At 42.7% G+C, this 24,084-nt stretch overlaps 14 protein-coding genes across 14 annotated transcripts; 8 read left to right on the top strand and 6 right to left on the bottom strand.

Moving 5' to 3' along the window:
• Positions 1-204: 204 nt before the first annotated feature.
• Positions 205-1,224, top strand: J056_003652 (Guanine nucleotide-binding protein subunit beta-like protein; the record flags this gene model as incomplete). Its single annotated transcript, XM_009268868.1, has 2 exons — positions 205-642; positions 808-1,224. 2 exons carry the CDS (start codon positions 205-207, stop codon positions 1,222-1,224), a joined length of 855 nt encoding a protein of 284 aa, XP_009267143.1.
• Positions 1,225-1,362: 138 nt separating this feature from the next.
• On the bottom strand, positions 1,363-1,728 carry J056_003653 (uncharacterized protein; the record flags this gene model as incomplete). Its single annotated transcript, XM_009268869.1, has 4 exons — positions 1,363-1,421; positions 1,470-1,552; positions 1,598-1,674; positions 1,720-1,728. 4 exons carry the CDS (start codon positions 1,726-1,728, stop codon positions 1,363-1,365), a joined length of 228 nt encoding a protein of 75 aa, XP_009267144.1.
• Positions 1,729-2,070: 342 nt separating this feature from the next.
• On the top strand, positions 2,071-3,151 carry J056_003654 (uncharacterized protein; the record flags this gene model as incomplete). Its single annotated transcript, XM_009268870.1, has 5 exons — positions 2,071-2,263; positions 2,311-2,510; positions 2,553-2,650; positions 2,697-2,909; positions 2,956-3,151. The coding sequence occupies 5 exons, from the start codon at positions 2,071-2,073 to the stop codon at positions 3,149-3,151; spliced, it is 900 nt and encodes a 299-aa protein (XP_009267145.1).
• A 1,774-nt stretch (positions 3,152-4,925) lies between these two features.
• Positions 4,926-5,972, top strand: J056_003655 (uncharacterized protein; the record flags this gene model as incomplete). The annotated part of the gene is made up of 4 exons (XM_009268871.1): positions 4,926-5,062; positions 5,112-5,365; positions 5,415-5,693; positions 5,746-5,972. 4 exons carry the CDS (start codon positions 4,926-4,928, stop codon positions 5,970-5,972), a joined length of 897 nt encoding a protein of 298 aa, XP_009267146.1.
• Positions 5,973-6,302: 330 nt separating this feature from the next.
• Positions 6,303-9,042, bottom strand: J056_003656 (uncharacterized protein; the record flags this gene model as incomplete). The annotated part of the gene is made up of 7 exons (XM_009268872.1): positions 6,303-6,998; positions 7,045-8,435; positions 8,486-8,569; positions 8,616-8,679; positions 8,723-8,830; positions 8,875-8,948; positions 9,000-9,042. 7 exons carry the CDS (start codon positions 9,040-9,042, stop codon positions 6,303-6,305), a joined length of 2,460 nt encoding a protein of 819 aa, XP_009267147.1.
• A 331-nt stretch (positions 9,043-9,373) lies between these two features.
• Positions 9,374-10,568, bottom strand: J056_003657 (Phosphomannomutase; the record flags this gene model as incomplete). Its single annotated transcript, XM_009268873.1, has 12 exons — positions 9,374-9,415; positions 9,458-9,531; positions 9,575-9,584; positions 9,628-9,726; positions 9,778-9,814; positions 9,867-9,929; positions 9,977-10,145; positions 10,190-10,239; positions 10,281-10,287; positions 10,333-10,396; positions 10,442-10,471; positions 10,518-10,568. The coding sequence occupies 12 exons, from the start codon at positions 10,566-10,568 to the stop codon at positions 9,374-9,376; spliced, it is 696 nt and encodes a 231-aa protein (XP_009267148.1).
• Positions 10,569-10,663: 95 nt separating this feature from the next.
• J056_003658 (Sugar transporter STL1) lies at positions 10,664-13,148 on the top strand (the record flags this gene model as incomplete). The annotated part of the gene is made up of 17 exons (XM_009268874.1): positions 10,664-10,840; positions 10,884-10,892; positions 10,941-10,948; positions 10,992-11,027; positions 11,072-11,126; positions 11,172-11,187; positions 11,232-11,416; positions 11,465-11,472; positions 11,523-11,536; positions 11,587-11,654; positions 11,703-12,044; positions 12,091-12,191; positions 12,239-12,320; positions 12,364-12,411; positions 12,457-12,535; positions 12,580-12,802; positions 12,851-13,148. The coding sequence occupies 17 exons, from the start codon at positions 10,664-10,666 to the stop codon at positions 13,146-13,148; spliced, it is 1,749 nt and encodes a 582-aa protein (XP_009267149.1).
• A 109-nt stretch (positions 13,149-13,257) lies between these two features.
• J056_003659 (uncharacterized protein) lies at positions 13,258-14,862 on the bottom strand (the record flags this gene model as incomplete). Its single annotated transcript, XM_009268875.1, has 1 exon — positions 13,258-14,862. One exon carries the CDS (start codon positions 14,860-14,862, stop codon positions 13,258-13,260), a length of 1,605 nt encoding a protein of 534 aa, XP_009267150.1.
• A 43-nt stretch (positions 14,863-14,905) lies between these two features.
• On the top strand, positions 14,906-16,903 carry J056_003660 (E3 ubiquitin-protein ligase synoviolin; the record flags this gene model as incomplete). The annotated part of the gene is made up of 6 exons (XM_009268876.1): positions 14,906-15,040; positions 15,088-15,180; positions 15,227-15,430; positions 15,476-15,628; positions 15,673-16,172; positions 16,219-16,903. 6 exons carry the CDS (start codon positions 14,906-14,908, stop codon positions 16,901-16,903), a joined length of 1,770 nt encoding a protein of 589 aa, XP_009267151.1.
• A 55-nt stretch (positions 16,904-16,958) lies between these two features.
• On the bottom strand, positions 16,959-17,463 carry J056_003661 (uncharacterized protein; the record flags this gene model as incomplete). Its single annotated transcript, XM_009268877.1, has 2 exons — positions 16,959-17,240; positions 17,287-17,463. The coding sequence occupies 2 exons, from the start codon at positions 17,461-17,463 to the stop codon at positions 16,959-16,961; spliced, it is 459 nt and encodes a 152-aa protein (XP_009267152.1).
• Positions 17,464-17,555: 92 nt separating this feature from the next.
• J056_003662 (uncharacterized protein) lies at positions 17,556-20,078 on the top strand (the record flags this gene model as incomplete). Its single annotated transcript, XM_009268878.1, has 9 exons — positions 17,556-17,603; positions 17,646-17,792; positions 17,840-18,291; positions 18,335-18,392; positions 18,439-19,293; positions 19,338-19,460; positions 19,505-19,623; positions 19,666-19,741; positions 19,788-20,078. The coding sequence occupies 9 exons, from the start codon at positions 17,556-17,558 to the stop codon at positions 20,076-20,078; spliced, it is 2,169 nt and encodes a 722-aa protein (XP_009267153.1).
• Positions 20,079-20,122: 44 nt separating this feature from the next.
• On the bottom strand, positions 20,123-20,443 carry J056_003663 (uncharacterized protein; the record flags this gene model as incomplete). Its single annotated transcript, XM_009268879.1, has 2 exons — positions 20,123-20,299; positions 20,342-20,443. The coding sequence occupies 2 exons, from the start codon at positions 20,441-20,443 to the stop codon at positions 20,123-20,125; spliced, it is 279 nt and encodes a 92-aa protein (XP_009267154.1).
• Positions 20,444-20,711: 268 nt separating this feature from the next.
• J056_003664 (Putative transporter C83.11) lies at positions 20,712-21,710 on the top strand (the record flags this gene model as incomplete). Its single annotated transcript, XM_009268880.1, has 1 exon — positions 20,712-21,710. The coding sequence occupies one exon, from the start codon at positions 20,712-20,714 to the stop codon at positions 21,708-21,710; it is 999 nt and encodes a 332-aa protein (XP_009267155.1).
• Positions 21,711-21,798: 88 nt separating this feature from the next.
• Positions 21,799-23,650, top strand: J056_003665 (DNA polymerase delta small subunit; the record flags this gene model as incomplete). Its single annotated transcript, XM_009268881.1, has 8 exons — positions 21,799-21,815; positions 21,863-22,065; positions 22,112-22,254; positions 22,302-22,428; positions 22,476-23,040; positions 23,102-23,229; positions 23,276-23,377; positions 23,430-23,650. 8 exons carry the CDS (start codon positions 21,799-21,801, stop codon positions 23,648-23,650), a joined length of 1,506 nt encoding a protein of 501 aa, XP_009267156.1.
• Positions 23,651-24,084: the final 434 nt, after the last annotated feature.

Genomic DNA, 24,084 nt, shown 5'->3' on the forward strand with positions numbered 1-24,084 from the left:
ACTCACACACCGCGCGCTTTAAAATTTCAAATCAAACCTTCTTTCTTCTCTAGCAGACACTTGAATTAAAATGTAAGAATTTAATAGCCACAGATATATATAACTGACAGCCATCCCAGGTCAGAGCAACTTCACTACAAGGGTTCCTTAGCCGCACATGGAAACTGGGTTACTGCCATCGCAACCTCTGCTGAGAACCCAGACATGATCCTCACGGCTTCCCGTGACAGAACTGTCATCGTCTGGCAACTCACCCGCGACGACGCCCAATACGGTTACCCAAAGCGTATCCTCAAGGGCCACAACCACTTCGTATCTGATGTCTCCATTTCTTACGATGGTCAATTCGCTTTGTCTTCATCATGGGACAAGACTCTCCGTCTTTGGGACTTGAACACTGGTGCCACCACCAGACGTTTCGTCGGCCACGAAGCTGATGTCCTTTCTGTGTCTTTCTCCGCAGACAACAGACAAATCGTCTCGGGATCCCGTGACCGTACCATCAAGCTCTGGAACACCCTTGGTGAATGCAAGTTCGACATTAAGGATGAAGGTCACTCAGAATGGGTTTCATGCGTCCGTTTCTCACCAAACCCAATGAACCCTGTCATTGTCTCAGCTGGTTGGGACAAGGTTGTTAAGGTAGGTTTTCTCTACTTGATGACGTTGAGACGAGTCGGTATGATGTATTGTTTAATATTTGCTACTTCAGAGAGTACGCTCGATGAGACATATGAACCACCAAGATCTCTGACCACTCAACCAACGTCCGAATTTCTTTATTTTCAGTACTAACCTAGTCTACAGGTTTGGGAACTTTCAAACTGCAAGCTCAAGACCAACCACCACGGTCACACTGGCTACATCAACACCGTCTCCGTCTCTCCAGATGGCTCTCTTGCTGCCTCAGGTGGTAAGGACGGTATCACCATGCTCTGGGACCTTAACGAGGGTAAGCACCTCTACTCCCTCGAGGCTGGTGACATTGTCAACGCACTCGTCTTCTCACCAAACCGTTACTGGTTGTGCGCTGCTACTTCATCATGCATCAAGATCTTCGACCTCGAGTCCAAGTCAATCGTCGATGAACTCAAGCCAGACTTTGTTGACATTGGCAAGAACGCCCGTGAGCCAGAAGCTGTCTCTCTCTCATGGTCAGCAGACGGTCAAACTCTCTTCGCTGGTTTCACCGACAACGCTGTCCGTGTCTGGACCGTCGCTTAAATTTAAGCTGTATAAGATAAACAGGGTATTGGGTTTTGTAACACTATTGCGAGGAACTCATGATTTTACCGATACTTTGATATTAAACGTCTGATTTATGATGTGTGCGAAAACGTATTTATATTTGTACATGTCTTTCTATCTACGCTCGCCTCTCTTGAAGTAGGAGCTGTTGACTACATATCCGGTCACGCCGTCTAATGGATCGATTTTAGTTGGTGCACTACACTATACCATATACCCACCATAACAAAATTCACCAATCCCCAAATATTTCTTGGCAATAGATTTTGCTGTCTCTTCTTCCGTGAACTTCTCTATATCTGGGCTGTTTTCTGATTAATTTTGCTTACTTGCGTACTTGTTCGCTCACCTGAATCCTGTGCTTCTCTTAACGCCAGCAAGCACAGTTGAAAGCAACACAGCGTCGATACCGTAATGTGTAAGTCTCTATTTTATTCTCAGATGGTTTATTCACGCGTAGTGTCCACTGACAGCGAGCATCCTTAAGTATGATGGTTGATGAAACAAACCAAGAAACATCAACGTATAAAGTCTTAATAAATACAAATTAAACGAGTACTTTCATAAGTCCTATGCTCAAGAAATCCCCTTCGTTCTTACCTACGCCATTCTTAGTCCACGGCAATAATGTAGGAGTTCCGACGCAGATCAAAGAGCTTAGTAGGGACTCATCTAAATCTTTACGGTCAAATATCACCGTGATTCTCACAGATTTACCGGCGACGGGTAGAGGAGATTATTGCGTTCCTGAGCCGGCGATACTATCCCCTGAGGCCAATAAAAGGAAAAATTATACTTTAAAGTTGCACCAAAACCACAAATATGTCAGATCCAGGAAATATTTACCATTACAACACTGAAGATGGCTTTCCCACCCTATCACATACCGCCGTTTTCGCTGTTTTCTTTGGCCTTTTCACTGTTGCACACATAATTCAAGCAGGCTGGAAAAAACAGTGGTGGCTGTATGCAACGTTAGTCATTTTTGGTCTGATGGAGGTTATTGGATGGGCGGGTGAGCGATCAAAACTTTCAAGTGCATGCTTTGACATAGTCATACAGCCAGATGCACAGATTCAAGAACAGGTTATATCATTCAAACTTCTCTTCTGGTTATTGCACCATGCTTCCTCACTGCGTTCATATACTATGATCTAGCAAACGTCCTTCGCCTCTACGGCCCTTACAGCATTATGCCCTCCAAAACAACTGGTATCGTATACATTACGCTCGATGTCTTGTGCATCTTGATTCAAGCCGCGGTGGGTAGACTCCAGCTCCTTGAACTCCCTAACAAGTGACAGGGAGGTGGCCTTGCAGCTTCAGCATCTAGTAGCAATCAGAGTAACGGAGCTGATGCAGCTGATAGGGTTAATCTCGGTTCTAATGTTGTCTTAGCAGGGTAAGTCTGCTCACATGCTACAAAACAAATCTAAACAAGCTCATAGAATTGCATTGCAGCTAGTTGTAGTATTGGCATACTCTTGCTTCCTCGGTGAATTCGTTGTCAGATACTACACGAACAGACCAGTTAAGCGTGAGCGCCCACCAGCAGCTGTTATTAGACTATCAAGCAGAGAGCAGCTCAAACTCAAACTCAGACTTGTTATGCTCTGTATTATCACCACGTTGGTAATCTGGAGATCAGCATTTAGAGTGGCGTAAGTTAATACTACTGTTCTCGGTCACGCAGCTGATTCAAATTAGGGAGCTTAATGCTGGCTGGGAAGGCGATCTGATGAGGAATCAGGACGCTTTCGACACCTGCGACGGTATGCCAATGTTGCTTTGCCTGGCTGTTTCTTCTCTCCTCCATATTGGCTGGTTGAATCCAGACCCGTCGATGATGAGAAATCGCAATCACGCTTCATATTCTAGCGAAGGCAAACACGAACTCGTATAGAAATTTGGCATCTCTTATCCACTTTCTTTGCTTTAATCCTCTTGGGACACTTTTTACTAAAGAAATTCAGACTTTAGTGTGTATTTGGCTATGCATGTGAGCCTGATTGTTAATTAGGACTTTTATTTAAGTTGCAGCTGTGAGAGATACTTAGTTGGAAAGATTCGCGAGCTGTGTACTCTTTTGCACTCGTGTCTTACAATTATTCGTAAATACAATAGGTGATATTGTAGGCTGCACCTCATTAGAGCCTTAAAACTACTGACTTCTTCAGATTAGCGTCCTCTCGATTGGGTCCATGACATAGAGGAATGATAATGGCGTCTGATTTTCATATTCGATAGTATCATTGAATAAGCATCAATTTTAATGCATTCAGCCGCTGCACCTTTCTCTTATCACATAAGGTATAAAGGTTATTATCGCAGCTCAGCAACAGATCAGGAATGGCCAATCACCGCAAAATCCAATAAACGACATTTGGTACTAAATTCAAAGACTAAATACATACACATGACACATTAGTTCATCTCTCATCTCCCACCTTTACATGAATTAGCACAGTAAAGGACATTATATCGAGGCCGAAAAGGACGTACTCAATGACGAGTTGGCCATGGCTCATAGACGGCTGCCATTAAGCTGTCTTTATACCAATCTGTTTTTAACACCTTTGTAAGAAGTTTGCATGTTTGCTACTCATAAATGACGTAGTGAAGTGCTCTGTACTAGTCTAACTAGAGGTGGCATGTTTCAGAGAGTATAATTTAGTATTTAAAGTTATGAATTCCTACTATCCTGACTACTGTGATTCCATTTTGGCCTTTACTGCCTTAACACCATCATTATTTGAATCTCTGAATGAACCTGATGAAGTCAAAACATCGATTTGAGAGTTGGGCTAACCCCCCTTTTCTTTGAATGTTCTAGATGAAATAGGCATTTAATAATCCGAAAGACAGTACATTTTGGCCTGGAGCCAGCATTAAGTCCTGTAGACTCTACTTGTCGAAAAATGTAAATCGCGTCTAGACGGGTAAGCATTTGAGATTCCTGGATTATTGCACCCTCAATCAGCTGCAAATATGCGTGTTTATTAATTAACCACGTCAAACCATCCATATCTATCCTAAAACGTGCTAAAGAGCGATGTCGGATAGCAACTTCCGAACAGCCTACAGTGCGCAATTGGAGACTCATGAAAATAATTTTGGCGACATGTATTAGAGATAATTTAGGGCTGTTTTTCAAGCTGTTTTATTTGGACATCATCAAAATTCGTAAATCAGCCATCTGAGATGAGATAGATGGTGGTCGAGAAATCCAATTTGGCGGATATCGAGCAGATTAGGGAGAGAAAAGTATCTTTGGAGTGCTAGGATTCCTATAAAGCCAACGATGTTACTAGAGTATATAATCTGCCAGTATGAGGTTTCACTGTGCGGATCTCCACACTTCTGCGGCGATTTGTAGGTATGATTGAGTACTTGCTGCTCAATAAAACATATCTGGCCTCTTTCAAGTGTAGCTAAGGCCTTTTTAAATCCCTCACTACCTTACAAACCGGTGAGGTCATCAGTGTTGGATGACTGATGATCACTTTTTTAAAAATTAGCTAGAATTCGCATTACTGCGACATGTGCTACTACTGCCTAAAATTAACCACTGCGATTTGTCGGGCACTCATCTCGGTGATCATCGTCACCGAGCCCAGCAGCGCCCAGCGTCTTGGGCTTACATCTTAATTGGTGACAACTACTAGCATAATTTTAAAATGTCTGTAGATTACTACGGTTATTCTACTCCAGATGGCAATCCTACCCTATCACATGCAATTGTCTTTACAGTGCTCTTCGGGATAGCGCTCATAGCACACTGCGTACTCGCTGGGATAACGAAGCAGTGGTGGCTGTGAGTAAAACCCTGCTAAATCGCTCTAAATCTCAGTAAAACCCCACAGTTACGGCACCATCGTCCCTTTCCTGATACTCGAGACCATTGGATGGGGTGGCAGGTGCGGCGACAATCGGGACGCTTATATCATGCAAATTGCCACACTTATCATCGGTCCTACATTCCTCTCTGCAATGATTTATGTCGATCTTGGTGTCGTTGGCCTGCAGTACGGCCCGAATTTCTCTATTCTCGGTCCAAGGATGTTCGCTGCTGTCTTCATCACTGCAGACGTTTTCAGTATTCTCGTTCAGGCTGCTGGTAGGCGTTTAACATCCACATAGAGCCGCGTTTGCTTACGAGTGAATAGGTGGTGGTATTGCATCGTCAGCTAGCAAAAGTATTAACAGGGAGCTTCTCCACACGGGTAGCAATGTGATGCTGGCTGGTATTGCTATTCAGTTTGCCTGCATTATCTTCTACTCTTACTTTTTACTTGAGTTCGTAGTTAGATACTACAAGAGATGGCCCGTTAGGGCTAAGCGCCAAGATCCTATCGCTATAGATCCTTTGTCGCAACCCAACCAAAGAAATTTGGCTCTAAGATTGACAATGCTTGGTGCAATGTCATTCCTAATCATTTGGAGAGGTGAGTATGGCTGTCACTCAGCTCAGAAACACGCTGATTAATTCTCAATCAGGCATCTACCGTTTAATTGAGCTGAAGGATGGCTGGGAAGGCACTGTAATTAAAGATCAGGCTGCTTTCGACACCAATGATGGTATGCCAATGGTTATTGCTGCCTGGTTGAGCGGTATCTTTCATATAGGGCTACTCACGCCCACGACAAACGCCTCATTCTTATCGAGAGGCAAAAAAGGAGGTGCTGATGCTGCCGAGGCTGACGTCAAGGATGAGGTCGCCTAATTTTGTACACTACTGTCTGAAGGATCAGGCAATCTTCTTATCTCTATTTTTTGAATTGTAAACGGAATGCCTATTGCTACATAAGACACTTCATAGATAATTAAAAATATATTCAATGAGTGACAAGTATTAAATAGGCTTAAATAAGTTTAGTAAATATATACTAATTAAAGTTTAGATTAGTAAATGGAAGAATACTGGAAAAACACCCTTGTACTTTGAGAAACAAGAATTATTAGTAAAAAAAAGAATTGTCATCAGCATAAAGCAGCTGAACTTAAAAGAAAGTGATAGCAATGACTAAGAATTAGAAGTATTCGCTGATCCTGTTTACTTCTTTTGATTCTTGTTTGACTTGGATGGAACAACGCTAAATGCTTTGCTTCTCCAAGCCTCGCCTTGCTTGACTTGGTCTTCATACTTAGCTTGTAAGTTGATCCATCCCTTGCTGTGACCAGCGTCGATCAGCTTTGAGTTGCGGTTGGCAACAATCTTGAACTGTGATGGACTTGGTTTGGTTGATCCCTTCTCCTTCTTCGAGCTGAACTTGTTCTTAATGATAGAGCCCTTAGTGCTACCCTTATCACCCTTCTTCTCAGACTCTTCCATCTCCTTCTTGATTTCGACCAACTTCTTGTTGAGTGTTTCAAGACCACCTCTGATACCATCCTCAATTGCCTTGACAATTTGCTTCTTGATGAGATTGGTTGCGAGTGGACGAGCTGTCTTGTAGAGAATATCGTGCTTGCTGTCCTTGATATCGAATTTCAGAGTACCAACGCTAGCCTGAACAGACTTGACTTGGAAGACATCCTTGGTACCACCCTTAACGCTTAGGTGGATCTTAGCGCTGACACCTTTACCACCTAAGAAAACATCTGCAAGACCAGCATCTTGTACCTTGAATCCAGTTTTCTTATTGATGTAGAAGGCGACGTCTCTAAGGTCACATTGAATTTGACCGAGCTCAATCTTGATGTCGTGTTGATGTTCGTTCTTGATCTTTTTGTAAGGTGAGAATTTGACCTATTGAAAGTTAATTACTAATCTGATATCGATTTTCTAAACATACCCTGTTGTAAGCCTCAGCAATGACGTAATTTGGTAAGAGGTTCTTGCCTTGAAGGACAAGGTTCTCAATAACAACATCAAGCTTTGGATCAGTGTATTCAATTCTTGGAATTGGAACAGCTCCGACACTTTCAACGACTGGTGGAACAATGTGGTCACGGATGTCAGCCCAGAGATGTTTCTTAAAAGTGAATTTGCCATTGGAGTCAAACAGCAAGTCACGGAAAAGCTTGTTGAAGTCTTCGCCGAACTTTTTGTTGAGTGGGTCCTCACCCATAGACTCAAAGAAGTCAGCGATCTCCTTGGAGAGGTTGTTCTTGACTTGGCCCTTATACTTCTCGCTTTCGACAATAGCGCGAATATCCTTACCAAGCTTGTCACCATCGGTATTTGCTTCTTCTTTGAGGACGTAACCAGGTTCGAGAACAAGTCTGCGAATGTATGCGATGAGTTTTTCGAACCAGTTAGAAAGTTCCTTGTCGTTTGCGAAAGTCTTGATGAGGTCGTGGAAAGCATCAAAGATCGGTGAAGCGCTGCGTCCGTTAGCAAATCTCTCCAAGACCGTTCTAAGATCGTTGGCAGCTTGTTTGACATTTGGATCACTCAAAACCGAGGCAGCACTGTCCTTTCCAGTATCAGTAGCCGTCTTAGCGTGGCCGTAGTATATTTCGAACTCTTTGAAAAAGAATTCGAAAGCCTCCTTCCAGTCTTTGTGCTTCTGGTTTTCGTAAAGAACCTTCTTCATGCGCTCAATGAACCTTTCGCGACGCTCTTTAGGGAATTTTTCTTCAAGGTGACGTTTGGTGTCCTCAAATTCTTCCTTCACTTTTCCGCGGTATTCCTCTGGAACCTTGTTCTTGAGATTTTGCTTGCCATTCTCAGCGGTAAATTTGGCCTTCTCCTTACCTACTTCAACCTTCTCTTTAGCGTTGGTCTCTTGAGATTTCTCTTGACCAGCTTCATTGACAGCCTTTTGAATGTCTGAAACATCCGATTGCTCAGTGGTTTTAGAGTCAACTTTTTTGGCAGTATCGTTTGTGTGCTTGGCGGCGGTTTCTTTTGCTTCGTCTTTACGCTCTAAAGCAGCCTTCTTGACATCCTCAGCTTTTTCGTGACCTTTTTCGCGAGATTCCTTTGCTTTGTTGAACTTTGGCATGTCAAATTCTGGAGTCTCATCAGGGCCGAGTACGCGACCATCCTTGTTTACCCAACCTTGAGAAGCAGGTTCGTCAATCTTGGCAAGCTTGTCTTCGTTTGGGCGAGCAATTTCAGCAGCCTTTTGAGCAGCATCAGCAAACAAATCTTGGCCAATAATTTTGCAGTCGGTGAGGAGCTTTCTGACTTCATTGTTGGTGGCAAGTAATTTGAAAACTGTTTGTAAGTGTTCCAAGGCTGGTGGGTTTGTTAGAATAGAAGCACATAGAAACAATCAAAAGGCGCACCTTTTTGGCCTTCCTCTTTGGTTCCGTCCTTTGTGAAACCAGGAACAATTTCGTCGCGTTTAGCCTTTGAGTAGTCAACAGAGCCTGTGTGGCGTTAAGTTTGCAATTTCCAAAATAGAAACGTGCTTACGAGTTTTGTAGAGGAAGTCTTGAATCTTTTCATCTTTGTTTTTCTCTTGGACGATAGTGTTGGCCTTCGCAGGGTAAAAAGGTGATTTGATAGAGAATTTAACTCACAGTCATAATAACCCCCCTAGCATCTTGTACCAGCTTCTTTCCTTCTGCGCTGAGCTCGTTTACCTCAAATGGTGCGCTTTCAGTGACGTATTTCAGAGTTTCATCGATCTGTGGCGTGTGAGATGAGAACTCGGATAATAACGCAAACAAACCTGGCTGTTAGATGGATATCTCGAGGCTTTGAATGCTTGTATTACGCTGTAGAAACGTAGCTTTCTGTCAACATCTGTGCGAAGTGTAAACAAAACACAGTAAACGAAATACACGCCAGTCTCACCTGATTGTACAACTGCTGGCTTATTTGGTGAGGCAACGCTCATCGCCGGTGGATTGTCTGAAACTTCTTTTCTGACGCTCATTAAATTTTGGTATGGGTGATGGCTAATAAGGAGGGCTGGGCGTTCTCACGTCACTCAATAGTGCCGAAAAAGGAAAAATTAATTCTAAACTGCGTAAATTCCTTTTGACATATACATTCTTATACGCTTAATTGTCCGTCATTATGCATGAAAATTGTACTCTCCGATGGAGTATGTCAAATTTTGAAAATATCCCGGATTTGATCAATAGTGTCTTTAGGACCTGTGACTGAATGTCCTATGGTCGCCGGATGATTGTATATCTCATAATCATTCCCTCCCTATTCATCAATCAGCTTCGTCTGTGCGCAATCATCACACTCACTTCAAACGTCTGGGCCTCATCAGATTATTTCATCATCGGAGTGGAACTCACCTTGTCACCAAAAAAGTGTATATTCTTGAAATTATCTGCTTCTATATGCCTCAGTGCGTATGTCTTATCCCACCCTAGTCACATGTGAGCAATATCCGGGAGATAAGGTTATCGTACCCAGGGGGAACTAGATAAATCAGAAACATCGGAGAAATAACAGTTTCACTTACGACGTCAAAGCTTATTTGGCCACCAATTGAAAAAACCAATCCGCAGTCAGAAAATTCTTCCTTTAGCTTCTCAACGAAACTACTTCTGATGCCGAATTTCTGGGTCGCGTGAGATGTGAATTGAAAGAGTACGATGAGGTATTGACACACCTTATCGTAATCTTCGAATATATTTCTTTCTTCGATGCTAATTTTTAATATATCAGTTGGCATCCTCCGACATAACACGTTCTGCATACCTCGCGTTACGGCCAATCGGGCTAATATTGACCATTCCAGTGCGATATTCGATAAATGTACCACTTTGATGTGTTAAAGGGGAGCATTTGTTTAAAACCATTTGTCTCACCGTTTAATAGGTAAATCAATATCTGCGATATAATGCAGGCAAAAGTTGACAAGCTTCTTGTACCTATCCTCACCAAGGAAATTAATAAAGCTTTGGGTCTCTATAGGCAATCCTAATCTAAACGCAGTCAAGCCATTCTCTGCGAAAGCGTAATCGAATGAATTGAGGACTGTGTGTGCTTAGAAAGGAGTACTACGCGTGTAAACAACGCACTGAGATCCAAAGAGCCTCCAAGCTGATTTGTGATTTTAACTAGGTTTGATCTGTCATAATTAGAGAGATATAGCGGATGAAGAGTACACACCCTCCCACTAAGGCAGGTGAGGGTGATTTAGACGCGTGATAATACAACTCACAAAACCCAATAACGCATTTCTCCCTGAGCTTTGTAAGGATCTGCACCATTTCAATTTCAACATTCTGCGTGCAATCTCAGCGCTTATCTCAAAAGGTGGTATCACCCACCCGCATAGCAGGCGTGAGAGTATTATCCACCTGAAATTAATTTAATAAAAATACTCTTCATTTACGGCAAACGCACATCGAATAAACAAATTGTATCACTCAGCTCCCTCTCAGTGAATTCAGCCATCGTGATCGCGATTCGCAACCAACTGACGTATCTTTAACTTGGACAACAACGCGGTTGATTTCAATTTTTATTCTTTTATCCCATTAGCTGCAAGGATGTCCAATCCTCCGCTAGCAACAACCTCCACTTCCCGACCAGTCGATTACCCCCACAGAGCTGAATTCCACCTCGACGACTCTGAAATCAATCAGCATCAGCGATCCTCATCCAAGCTTGTTGGTAGCCCTTTACTCTACGCCATTACATGCTTTGCATCCCTTGGTGTTTTCTTGGTATGTCACTATATAAGCATTTTCACACTAACACTCTTTACAGTTCGGATACGTGAGTTTGCGTCTGTTTATTTGCCACAGTAACACTCACAGCCCACAGGATCAAGGGTTTGTGTCTTTTTACTTGATTAATCCGCCTGACACGATATAGTGTTATGAGTGGTATCATCACTGGCCCATACTTCAAGTATGTCTAACAAATTTGCACTCAAAACTCCAATAACCCACTAGGTCTTACTTTGGCAACCCAACTGCTACTCAATTGGGCACTATGGTCGCTATTCTTGTGAGTACTTGAGTCTCTCAATCCACCCATTCTCACGTCGTACAGGAAGTTGGTGCTTTCAGTGAGCGCATTTATTGCTTCTGCAATTCAATCTGACATTCCCAGTCACTTCACTCCTCGCAGGCACCATCGCTGACAAAATTGGCCGCAAACGCACTCTTTTCTGGGGTGCAGCTGTCTTTGTGATTGGTGGTGGCATCCAAAGTGGCAGCACTAGCTTCATGGCTATGGTCCTTGGTCGCATCATATCCGGCTTTGGTGTTGGCTTGCTATCCATGATCGTACCTATTGTGAGTTAGGTACAAGACATAGCTGTTTCAAACGTTAACATAGTAAAGTATCAAAGGTAGATCGATTAAAATTGCAAGATATATTTACTGACTACGCCCCAACTAGCGAAATTTCACCAGGTATATCTCTCCCTGCCACACTAACCCACACTCCGCTAACCCACACTCAGCTGACCATAGAGGTAAATTAGCCTGTATCGAATTCACAGGCAATATTACAGGATATGCTTGCTCAGTTGTATGTCAACCGGATCACACTGCGTCAAACACATCTCACCAAACACAGTGGCTTGACTATTTCACCTCCTTCATCAAATCTGACGCTTCTTGGCGTCTACCCCTCCTTTTTCAATGTATCATAGGTGGTATCCTGGCATTAGGCTCTCTCATTATCCCAGAGAGCCCAAGATGGCTGCTTGACCAAAAGCAGGATGATGAGGGCTTCAGAGTGCTTGTTGACATCCACGGTGGCTACTACAACAACGTAAAGGCTGATCGGGAGTATCGTGAAATAAGGGATGCTGTTGAGCAAGACAGTATGGAACCCGACAGATCATACACGTGTTTATTCAAAAAGTACAAAGCAAGAGTTTTCATCGCAATGAGTAGTCAGCTTTTTGCACAGCTGGTGAGATTACTCTCAAGTACATCCAATCTTTCTAAATCTACCTAAGAATGGGATTAACGTCATTTCGTACTACATGCCTCTAGTCATGATAAGTGCTGGATGGGTTGGCAGAGATGCCCTATTGATGACTGGTATCAACTCACTGGTGTAATTAGCGTATGTTATTGCAAATTCTCTGATCTGATCAGCTACAGATACATCGCATCAACGATTCCACCATGGTATTTGGTAGACAAATTGGGTCGTCGCTTCATTCTATTAAGCGGTGCAACTGTTGTAAGTGAGAATCACTCTATACCTAGCCTTTGACCTCTAGTAGATGTGTTTTTCTTTGACTCTCACCGGGTGGTGGATCTACATTGACGTCGTGAGTGAAATATGCAAAGTAAAGCTAAGTTTTAATAATTGAAAGCCAATCACCCCTACTGCAGTCGTTATCTGCGTCATTGTGTTCAATGCAGCCTTCGGTTACTCATGGGGACCAATCCCCTGTTCGTCTTTTATATTCTTCTTGCTCTCCTGCTGACGAAAGCAGGGTTATACCCACCAGAGATAATGCCACTCTCTTTCAGAGCTAAGGGAGTCTCACTATCTACAGCATCAAACTGGGCGGCAAATTTTTTGGTCGGAGAGCTCACTCCGATACTTCAAGATGTCATTCAGTGGAGGCTCTATCCAATGCACGCACTATTCTGTGCATGTAGTTTCGTATTGGTTTATTTCCTCTACCCTGAAACAGCCAACATTCCTCTTGAGGAGTGAGTTGCGATACTACCCTCCGAAATGAAAGCTAACAATTTATTCAGGATGTCTGATGTCTTTGGTGACTCAGATCCTTCTCCGGAAGAAGTCGAGCAGCTTTCTCTGAGAAAGCAAACGAGATCATTACGCCAATCCTCTGTAAATTTGCCTTCTTTAGCAAACTTCAACGAATATGATCAGAGGCAACGTCAATCAGAGACCAACTTGCGCCAACAATTTAGTCAAAACATTTTCCTAAACTCAGTCAACAATATCAAAAAATGGATTAACAAAGGCAAACCTGCATCTAGGAACGTTGAAGGATCAGATTCTTACGAAAGACTTGGTCAATCTGATATTTAGCTTTGAGTGTAACAGTAAACCTACAGCACAGTTTTATTTTTTCTCATTTACTTAACGAATTGTCACAAATAAATACTCATTGTTGAACAGTTGATAATACAATGATTTCTTAATCAGCAAATGTTGTTGGGGGAGAAAGATCCAGCCAACGAATCTTCTGACAGTGAGGCCAATCATAAGTGTCATCTTCTTCTGAAGATGTTAATATGACAGCATCTTCTGTCGCCTGTAAAGCTGATGGTGGATCATCTGAGTGCGCATGGGATATGTGAATGACTGATGGTACATCTTCGTGGAGTGGTAGTATAGATAGACGTCCACCCAACACAAAAATCATTCGTGAGTGTTCGAAGCACATTGGTGAAGGTTCGTCGTCAGTAGTCGATGGTAGCTGAATCAACATTCTACTGTCTGTACCATTTAAAGTTTGCGCGTAGTCATTCACTATCATAATACGACTTGAAGAATATGCAACCAGCTTATTCGCATCAACATGAACAGCATCCCAGTTTAGATTTTGATTGAGTGCATCAAATATATCAATTTCTTCATTTTCATCGTGCATCTCGAGTGCTCTATTAACACCATTAAAATCATCTCTGATTGGGATACCGTCGCGCAAAGCCTCGTCTTCGTCAATTGAGAGCATATTGTAATTCCTACTGTAGTCCACAGTATTGGTTTCATTATCATTATTACCAATGTCATTTGATAGTTGTGGGTTGAGAATAGCAACATTTTGGAAAGAAAGCCCGAATCCCTCGATAACATCTTCACTTGACAGTTGAGCAATATCTTCCTTATCGAGAAAGTACGTTGAATTAATAATACTTTCTGAAGTTATTTTCGCGACTAAGGAGCCATCAAGCTTGGAATATATTTCAATTGTGCTACCTCTGCAGATGAGGATCTCATTCGCAGTTTGCTCGATATAGCCGATCATGCGCATGCTTGGTATAGAGGGGATAGTGTTGATTACTCTTGTTAACTCACCAGTCTTGGGATCAATTAAACCTATGTGTGAGCCGTTGGCTGCTGCGACACTCAATACACCATATTTCATCCTAGAGGCGCGTGTTGTGAAAGGGACATTAACCTGAGTCACATGGTCTAGCTTGACAGCTCCAGCAACCTTGGATACCTTCCATATATCTAGCCTAGAGCCATGAGTACTTGCATAGCCTTCACTGTCGTTCTCTTTATAGTATTCGAGATGTGCAAATGGTGAGACAGTGCGATTGAAATCAAGTAGGGTATGAGGGTCTTGTGCAGACTTGACGAGCAATCCACCCAAGGTCGAGGTGTAAATGAAGAGCTTAAGTTTAGTGTCCACCTTTACTCGCCAAACGCTGCAGTCTTCACGATCCAAGTGATGGATAGTGCCAAGGGGTTCTAAACACCGAGAAGGCCATAGATTATTCTGCAGCACTGTAAATAGACAGTATTGTTTCCAATCGCTGATACTATTTATCGATAGGCTGAGAAAGTCACGCTTGCGTATCTCTGTGTTGAGCTGGTTCAGTTGTGTATGGAGACCAGCAAAGCCGAGCTCAATGCATTTAGAGTGGTAAATAATTTCTTGGTGCTTGCGCACAAGTTGGTGGAGTGCCTTGCAAGTGAGTGACAAATGGAAAATACCGTCAACGGGGAGGGAAGTGGCTATATCAATCAGAAGCTCATTAGGCAGCTTATTCAAAATCAAATTCTTTTTCATATCCTTGATTCAAGTGTACGTTGAAAGTCACCACCAAGTTGGAATGTCGATAAAGTTAGTTTTATATGGACTGATTACGATAGCATCTACGGCTGGAATAATAAGCTCGGCATTTAGAAATTATTCAAACGTTTACGCTGTCGTCGTCTACTTGAGCAATAGCAACGGTGCATCACTTGTGGGTGTGTTTAGGCGTGTACAGCGCATAGCTCAAACTTTTGCAAGATTCTCGGTAACTTTTTGCTATTTACTGCGCTGTGTATTGGAAAGGCTATTCAGAAACTTCTTTTCGGTGAACTGCGAACGCTGGAGATCGAAGTGGGTTGATCACGCGCTAGCCATCAACTCTCACAACCGACGGCAGCACCTGTATGAGAAATCCTGGTATGGATTCACGGAGATGATACTCGCAATGACTATGTTCCGCGATGAATTCGATGTCGGTGGTGCCTCTTTCCTGCGCACGCACACACTCACTTATCACAAACAGCTCTTTTACGGCCTCATGTTTGGTTTCCTGTTTTTCGTAAAGGTCTTCCACTGGCTCACGCACGATAGAATTGAATATGTATGTCGATGTGCTGGCCTTAGGCCATACGCTAAACGCCCGCAGATGGTCCAATACCAGATCGCCTCTAGACTCTTCATAGCTAGGATGTCCGCAGTTCTCATTGGTCTTTTTATCGCAGACATGGCACTCTTATCTATCTCGGTATTAGATATCTATATCAATGGCGTCACAATGATTATTCTCTTTGCGTCTGAGGTACGTAAACTATACATTATTAATTCAGTTGCTGACTAGGTCAGTACGCTATACTAGTGGCTGACGTCATTTCTTATTCAATCGTTTTCGCCGTCAATCTCATTGACCTTCGTTCCGAGCAAGCTTGGGAGGATAAGTCGCTCTATCTTCTTTACATTGACATTTTCACAGAGTTTTTGAAGCTCTGTATTTATACCCCCTTCTTCTTTGTCGTCGTCGCATCATTCGGATTCCCGCTCAATCTGATTCGAGACCTTTTCCTCACAGCACGTGTATTCGCAATGAAGATCAAAGATCTCCAGCGTTACAAGACTGCGTCCCAGAATATGGATAGACTTTATAAAGCCGCGACGGTTGCCGAGTTAGATGCTTTGTCTGACAAGCTCTGTATCATTTGCAGGGATGATCTAGTGCATGCATCCCAGCATCCTGGTCCTTGGCCGAGCGGCTTGGATGAAACACCTAAGAAGTTACCTTGCGCGCATATATTCCACAGACATTGTTTGAAGAGTTGGCTTGAGCGTCAGCAAACGTGTCCAACCTGGTATGTTGCTCGACGTTGGAATATCACACAACTCATATTTTTATAGCCGTACTTCTGTCATTCCAAATCCACAAAGTGGGTTCAACAATCGTCCTAGAAACAATCCAGTTGGTAATGACCCACCTCGACCTGACCCAAGACGCGATAATAACCGACATGACGCTGTTAGAACCCAGACAGAAGCTCAAACCAACGATGAAGCTCAAGGTTCTACAAATGAGGCGCCAGCATCACAAAACACTGCAAACCAAAACAGACAACCGTCTAGTCCATCAACAAGACCTTCAAGACCCTTCAGTACGACCACACCTTCGGAGGGAATGCAACAGCAGCACCCTATGTCCCAGATTCTAAACATACCTGACGTGACACTCCCCATCATTAGGCCGGAGAGCAGAACTGTACCGTCTACGTATTGGCGTGATGCGTACAAGAACGCAAGAAATTCAGCATCCTCTCATATACCATCAATAGGAACGAGTGGGGAATCAAACAAGGCTCCGACTGCAGAGAATATTCCTTTACCGCCATCGCCAACAACATCGTCACAGGAGAATCTCAATATCGACGCGAGATTATCGTCAATACTTGACGCCCAATCGAGTATGAACAAAGCCATAGAAGACTTGGTTGATATAGTCAAAGACACGAACAAACGTGAGAGAAGATGTTCAGACGGAGATAAAACAAGTCAACAAGACGCTGATTCGAAGCGTGCGCGAATAAGCTAAGCTGTATCTACTTTCTTCATCTAGTGTTGTACAATTAAATGAAACATTTCTAGTGCTACTGTTGATTCTTCATTTCCTTGATAAGTTTAGATGCGTCACCGCCAGATGCGCGTCCGGCTGCTTTAGCAGTAAATTCCTTAATCACTTGGCCCATAGATCTGCCATCCAGCTCAGCAATATTCAACTTTGCTTCATTCAAGACGGTATTGATCAGACTTTTCATTTCATCTTGACTAAATGGCTTTGGAATGTACCTCTCCAAAACAGAGATATCAAAGTTCTCCTTGTCAGCCAAGTCTTGACGCTGTGCTTGCGCATACTGTACCGCGGAATCTTTCTGTATTGCGATCAGAGGGTGCAATACAAGCACTCGATCAACTCACACGCCTAGCAATCGCCTTCTGGACAAGCTTGAGAGTTTTGCTCTCGTCCACGTCTGCGCTTTCCTTCTCCGAGTATGATATTTCACTCAATAACGATCTAATAACGGTTGAAGTACTGGCGTCCTTGGATTTCATAGATTGCTTCAGTCCATCTCTCAGGCTATCTTTTATGCTCATGGCTCTTCGAACGCTGGTGTGTATTCCACGCTGAGCTATCAGTGAAAGCAACATCATCCTCTTGGTTGTCGACAGTCTAGAAGTTAGGGGAAATGAGCGTAAATGCAGAAATTCTAGGTTCAGCTGAGATTATTATAAGCGTGAGGGGTGTTTAAGGCTTTGAAGTCGCTAAATATCCTCAGCAGCATCACAATCAGTCGTCGGCAGATCATCTCGAAAGATTTCAGGGATTGCTGAGGGATGATCTGAATGGATTAGTTAATTTGAGTGCTCAGGATCATTCTAGACTCTTGAAAGCTATAAATTCGCTCCTTTCGAACAATGTACAGGTGAGATACCCGTTACGCGCTCTATGACACATACTAAGATAGCGTAGGGAGACGAGGAGCTCTTGGATATTTGCTTGAGCTTTGGAAGCCCCGGAAATAAATTCAGCACCCGCAAGAAAGCCTTAAAGGTGCTCATTCAGCTGTACTCTAAGAAGCCAAAGAAGGAGATAAGCGCGAGGACAGCCCAGATCATAGAATGTTTAGTCGACATACCTAAACACGCACCCAGTCTTCTAAGCTTGGCTTTGCATTCACTTCTAGTCGCAATCACGAAGCTTACACTCACTCCTCAACATGTGCAATCCTTTGTTGAGTTGTTTTTGTCCAACGTCCTTTCGCTGTTACAGAAGGAGGATATTTGCGTAAGGAGATGCCCGTCAATATCTTCTATTCGGTCGGTTGCGTCAGATAAGAGCGCTGAGATTAGTCATAACTGGCGATCGAAAGACGATCATGCTTCTGATATTGAGGATTTTGACTACAACGATAGATCTTCAAGGTACGTTTGTTTAGATCAATAATGCCTTATTGACAAAAAGCAGAGATGAAACATCTGATGTCATATTACAAGCCACAATGTGCATTTCACAACTCGCAAAAGTTAGTCCTTCAATCCAACCCAGCGCTACCTAACATTCCAACGTAGACACACATTAAATTCGTTTTCAATCACATCTTCAAGTTATTTCCAGATACGGCGCCGCATCTGGCATCACCGTTGACTTTGTGGGATATACTGCAAAGCGATAAGGTCAATAATATCGCCAAAGCGGCGACGATTCATTGCATGGAAGATATACTGCGTTTATCACGTCCATTCTTAATTCAGTCAGCCGATATGAATCAGAAGTCTATGAGCTATACCTCAATGTCTTACAGATTGGGTTTTTTACTTTTGGAGTCACACAACCGTGCTGCTGATTGTCTTCATGATGAAACAGACGCTGATATACAGTTGGGACTTCTCGACCTTGCTGATTGTTTGCTGAACGTAACACCCTACGCTAAGATGACGAGCGAGACACCCAAAAGCCTCTGTAATCAAGTTAAAACAGTGGTGCTCAGCCTATACGACTTAGAAGAGAGCAACAAGACAGCAGTTTTGCGCGTGTGTATGAGTATGATTGCCACGAATACTTTCAAAGAGGACTTGGACAGCCTAAGAGAAATGAGTTCGTATTTACTCCGCCAAATTTATGACAACGTCCTTTCATCCCAAATAAAATTCAAAACAGCCCAAGTTCTCGCTTCGATATGGATATCTTTACCGGATCCTGAACGCAAAGGAAACGTAAAAGCGCTGTTCAGCAAACTCTTCAACGAAGATAGTATTGAAGCAAAGAGCAGCTCGTTGTTGCTACTATCTCTACACCCCGACATTATTCTAGAGCAAGATGAATCGGTGCTCGAGAAATCATATTTATTTAGCAGAGGGGATGTCGCATTTCAACGCAATTTTCTCGTGCTAATGGGTGCTCTATTTAGTGAACATTATCTCAGTGTAGGTGATGATGCTGGCACGATGCATTTGCTGATGTAGCTTAGTATAAGACATTGAACAGCATGGTTGATTGGGTGATAGAAAGTATCTCAGCGGATAATGAGAGCATTAAGCTAGCAGGGCTGTCTGCGATTAGAAAGTCTTTTTTCAATGCTTGTGTGCGCAATGTAAGTAGTAACAGCCATTTCTATACTGCAAACTAATTTCATAGAACGATGTATATTCGCAAAGACTAGAAAAGGCGTGCGTGGTATGCCTCGGCGAAGCTTTACACGCTGTCAAACAAAATGCTGGGTTCGCATTAGCAGATTACATGGACGCATTACAACCGTACGTGTGATTAAGGCCACAGAAATTTTTAACCAGTCGCAGAGATGAAATGAATGAAGCACGATGGCAAAGATTATTCGATATAACCAGCCGAATGGACTTAAAAGATAGAGGCAAGGTAGGACTGATGTCAATGTGAGCATGCTCATCCTAACTACGCCTAGGTTCAAGTACACGTGTGTCGAGCTTACGGAAGTGTACTTGAAAAGAGTCAGGGATTGCAAGGAAAGAAAGTGAAACAAGCAGAGCAAATGCTATTGGTGCTAAAAGATGAGCTGAGACCTCACCTTAACTACAAGATCCAATGGAATGCAGCCACGGCCATCGGCAGGGCTTATACCAACAGACATGTGTATGAAATGTGCTCCAACATCTCAGAACAAGTCGTAAAAGGGCTTGTAGAGTGCGAGTCCAAGTCAAGAAACGTAAAGGTGTGTCGAGTGAGATTTGTGTAGGATTGACTGACAATTGTTAGGTAAAAATGAGTTGTAATAATGCATTAAATAGATTCCTTTAGCTTGAGTTCATTTGGCGTCTTGCTTATCTGCCTCATGAGGGAGTGATAGTCCAAGTTGTCGGTCACCTCCAAGTCGAGCTTCTGGCCATTTTTGTACTCGAGGACCATCTGTGAGTTGACGTCTCTCTTTGTGATATTCACGTTAACTTGAGTGGAAGCCTACGTCGGTTAGCTTTTGGGTAGTGGTAGCACTATACTAACGCTAGGAGGGACTAAGGAGAGAACGTTTCTGCATAATTTTGAAGAGCTGTGGAAAGGATTGAACAACAATTTCAAATTGGTGACATAGCTGAATATCGACATTGGTCTACTCGCAGCTAAGATTCAACAGAGCTTCTCAATGATCGTCCAACACCTAAAATTCATAATTTTATGTCTGTGTTGGTACTTATCCTCAGCGCTGTCTTCTAATACAGGCAAAGTCATTCTCAATCACCACAGGCTGCCTGTTAGTCTAACGCTATATCAATTCGGATTCATATCACTATTCACTTATCTAATTACGAAAAGGCCTTTTAAGTTGACAAATCTGAAGCCAATCAACAAGAATATATTTATCAATGTTTCCCCAATGGCGGTGTTCCAGATTGGCGGTCACGTACTCACTTCAATGGCTATCTCTAGAGTACCAGTCAGTACCGTTCATACGATCAAAGCACTCTCGCCCCTCTTTACAGTGCTGTCCTACAAATTCTTATTTAAAGTCAACTACTCAACGCAAACGTACTTGAGTTTGCTACCATTAACCATTGGAGTTATGCTTGCAATGTCTTTTGATATGTCTTTATTAAACACGCCCGGACTGGTTTATGCTTTGTTATCAACATTTGTCTTCGTCTCTCAGAATATTTTCAGCAAGAAGTTATTACCTTCGGATACTCAAAAGCACAGCTCGCAGAAGTTGGATAAACTTAACTTGTTATTCTACTCATCTTTGATGGCTTTTACTTCAATGATTCCACTGTGGTTCTACTCAGATTTTGGGCACGTTCGGAATTTGCTCTTCATTGGATCATCTGTTGATCGCCCAGTTGGATTTAGCTTATGTATACTCTCCAATGGCTTCGTACACTTTATTCAAAATCTCGTTGCATTTGCCATTTTAGCTGCGACTTCCCCAGTGACGTACTCGATTGCATCACTCACGAAAAGGATCGCGGTGATTTGCCTTGCTATCATCTATTTCAAGCAAAGTGTTCACTTTATACAAATTATTGGTATTGTCATGACAGGCGTTGGGTTGTACTTGTACAACAAGTCAAAGCAAGATGTTAACAAAGGTGAAGTTAAAGTTAGGAGGGATGAAGCCTTACGTGACTTTGCATTACCAACGACAAAATCAGATGACAAGTTTCTTAGCGGTAAAGAAAGCCCTTGGCAGCAATATACCTCCTCTGCAGCATTCTATCCAATCACCAACAATCCAAGCGAGAACGTCATGGAAATGCCAGCATATACAAACAATCTAGCAAATAACCAAGTAAAATATCGTCAAGATCACGCTTATCCGTCACCGCCTACATCAGTTGATAGCTCACCACCGCAACCTGCATCGTATATCAATTCATAGACATTAGCAATAAAACTGAACTTTAGAATGTAATTTGTTGTTTAAAAGTATTTAGTTCTAATTTGATACCATCCTTTTCCACTAAACAATGAACACAGATGGCTGGTGGGAATGCAGCTAACACGCTAAATTTGAATACTTATTTTCCATAGGCCTGATTTGGAGGTAGAAGACAAGGCTCCAACGCGTCTGACATCAAAGTACGATAATCTTGATCAGCTATCGTCTGCATTCAATGTAAAGCACACCACACAATCGTATCAAGCACAATTTGCATCTCTCTATTATCTCAGACTGGCTAAGCTTAAGAAGCTTACGCAGAATAGATCTATCAACAAGTGGAACGAAATTCCAGGTGAGGTGGTTGATTAGCCTGAATATATGAGAATCCTGACAGACAGCGCGTGATTTAGGTCAATCACAAAAGCCAAAATTCCACAGTAGAGTGTTAGACGTTGAACAGAACAAACTGTCGTATCTTGTCGGTACTATCTATATGGATATGAAGTTGAAACCCAACGTTTTGGATGATCTTGCTCGTAACGTGGGTTTATTTGGTAGAAAAAGCACAATATTCTTAACAATACTTAGCATTGGGTGGCAGCACCTCAGCCGACAGAGAAAATGTACAGCGATAACGACGAATTGTGTCTGGAGGATGAAAGCGGTAGAATCAAGTTGGTTGGACCAATTATTGCAAGAACACAACTAGTCACAGGTACGATGCTGTTGATATGTTCAATCATTCGCTTATCTTGATCTTAGGTATCATCATCGGTGTTTTGGGGATTGAAAAGGATCCAGGAGAATTCACCGTGTTGGATGTGTGTTACCCAGGAATACCACCGCAAGCAACCAACATAACATCAATGGATAGCGATAAATCACCCCTAGTTGCCGTCGTCTCGGGTCTTCGACTGGGATCGCAAGGAGCGAATGATGCGTTGACACGCAGAATGCTTATCGACTTCATTACCGGACAACAAGGAGGATCAACTGACCAAAGCTTGTCATCTAGAATCACGCGTTTGGTTATTGCTGGTAACTGCATGAGTCCACCTATTGCAGATGAAGACAAGAAACCAAAACGATTCGGAAAAGATCGAGCAACGTACTCATCTTTACCTTCTACAGACTTTGATAGATTTTTGGTTGAATTGTCAAATTACGTAGACATTGACATTTTACCAGGACCTGACGATCCTGCGGGTACTCTATTGCCTCAGCAGCCCTTCCCTAAAGCCATGTTTAAAGGTGCACATGATAACTTTGAGCAGGGTTCGGTGGTTTGTCATACTAATCCAACATGGTTTTCGATAGATGAGACAAGGTGAGATGGTCGATGGTCAATGGTCGATGTGTATGATCATATAGGCTGACAGATAAAACAGAATACTGGTTTCAGGTGGCCAGACGCTAGATGACTCGTTCAAGTATGTCAAAAGTCATGATAGGCTTGGTTTGGCAGTTGACAGTTTGAAATGGCGTCATATTGCCCCTACGGCGCCAGATACACTTTGTGAGATGATTGTTGCTGCACATGATTATGACTAAAAGTTAATTAGGGTGCTACCCGTTCACTGACAAGGATCCCTTCATATTAAGTGAATGCCCGCATATTTTCATCAACGGAAATCAGAAGGAATTCGAAACGGAGCTAATAGATGGTGTGTTTGTGATGTTTATCGAGGGTAAAATATTAACCAGGCATCAATCTAGGTCCAGAAGGACAGCAAGCGCGTGTGGTAAATATACCGCAATTCACAGATAAAAGCGTGATTGCCCTCGTAAATTTGGATACTTTGGATTGTGAACCAGTTACATTCATTCCAGACGCAGCCTTAGACGGCGAAGAGGAACCGTTGAACGGGGTTGCGAAGAAAGAGGGAAAAGAGGAAGAGGAGGACTTGATACCAAATGATGATATCGGCGAGCTGTAATTAATTATTCCATTGAACCCTGAAAGGCCGTGCGTATATGTCTCACATCATTTATGACCCTGTCTTGAAAACGCGCACAGACTCTTCTATGGTACCTAGATGCAGCGTTCCTAGCCTTAAATTTGTGACATGAGTGATTATAAAGGCATGCAAAATGAATAACAAGATATTTCAAGAAGGAATATTTTTGGATGTGTTGGTTTTTGAGATGTGTTAATTTAAATTGTCTCTCATTTCACCCAAGACACAGCCAATCGGATGAAATTTTGTGTAAACAGCGGTAGAAGAGACAATGCAAGAGGAACCCAGGATATATATTATTACTGCACAATTGTTTGTGTGTAGCCTTTATCATGCTCTTACAGCTGTCATTTCTGTCATTGTAGTTGATCCAGTTATTTTGGGACCTGGTTTCCCGTAGTTTGGTCCAGAAG

Source organism: Wallemia ichthyophaga (assembly GCF_000400465.1).
Source record: "Wallemia ichthyophaga EXF-994 unplaced genomic scaffold scaffold5, whole genome shotgun sequence".
NCBI classification, from domain to species: domain Eukaryota; kingdom Fungi; phylum Basidiomycota; class Wallemiomycetes; order Wallemiales; family Wallemiaceae; genus Wallemia; species Wallemia ichthyophaga.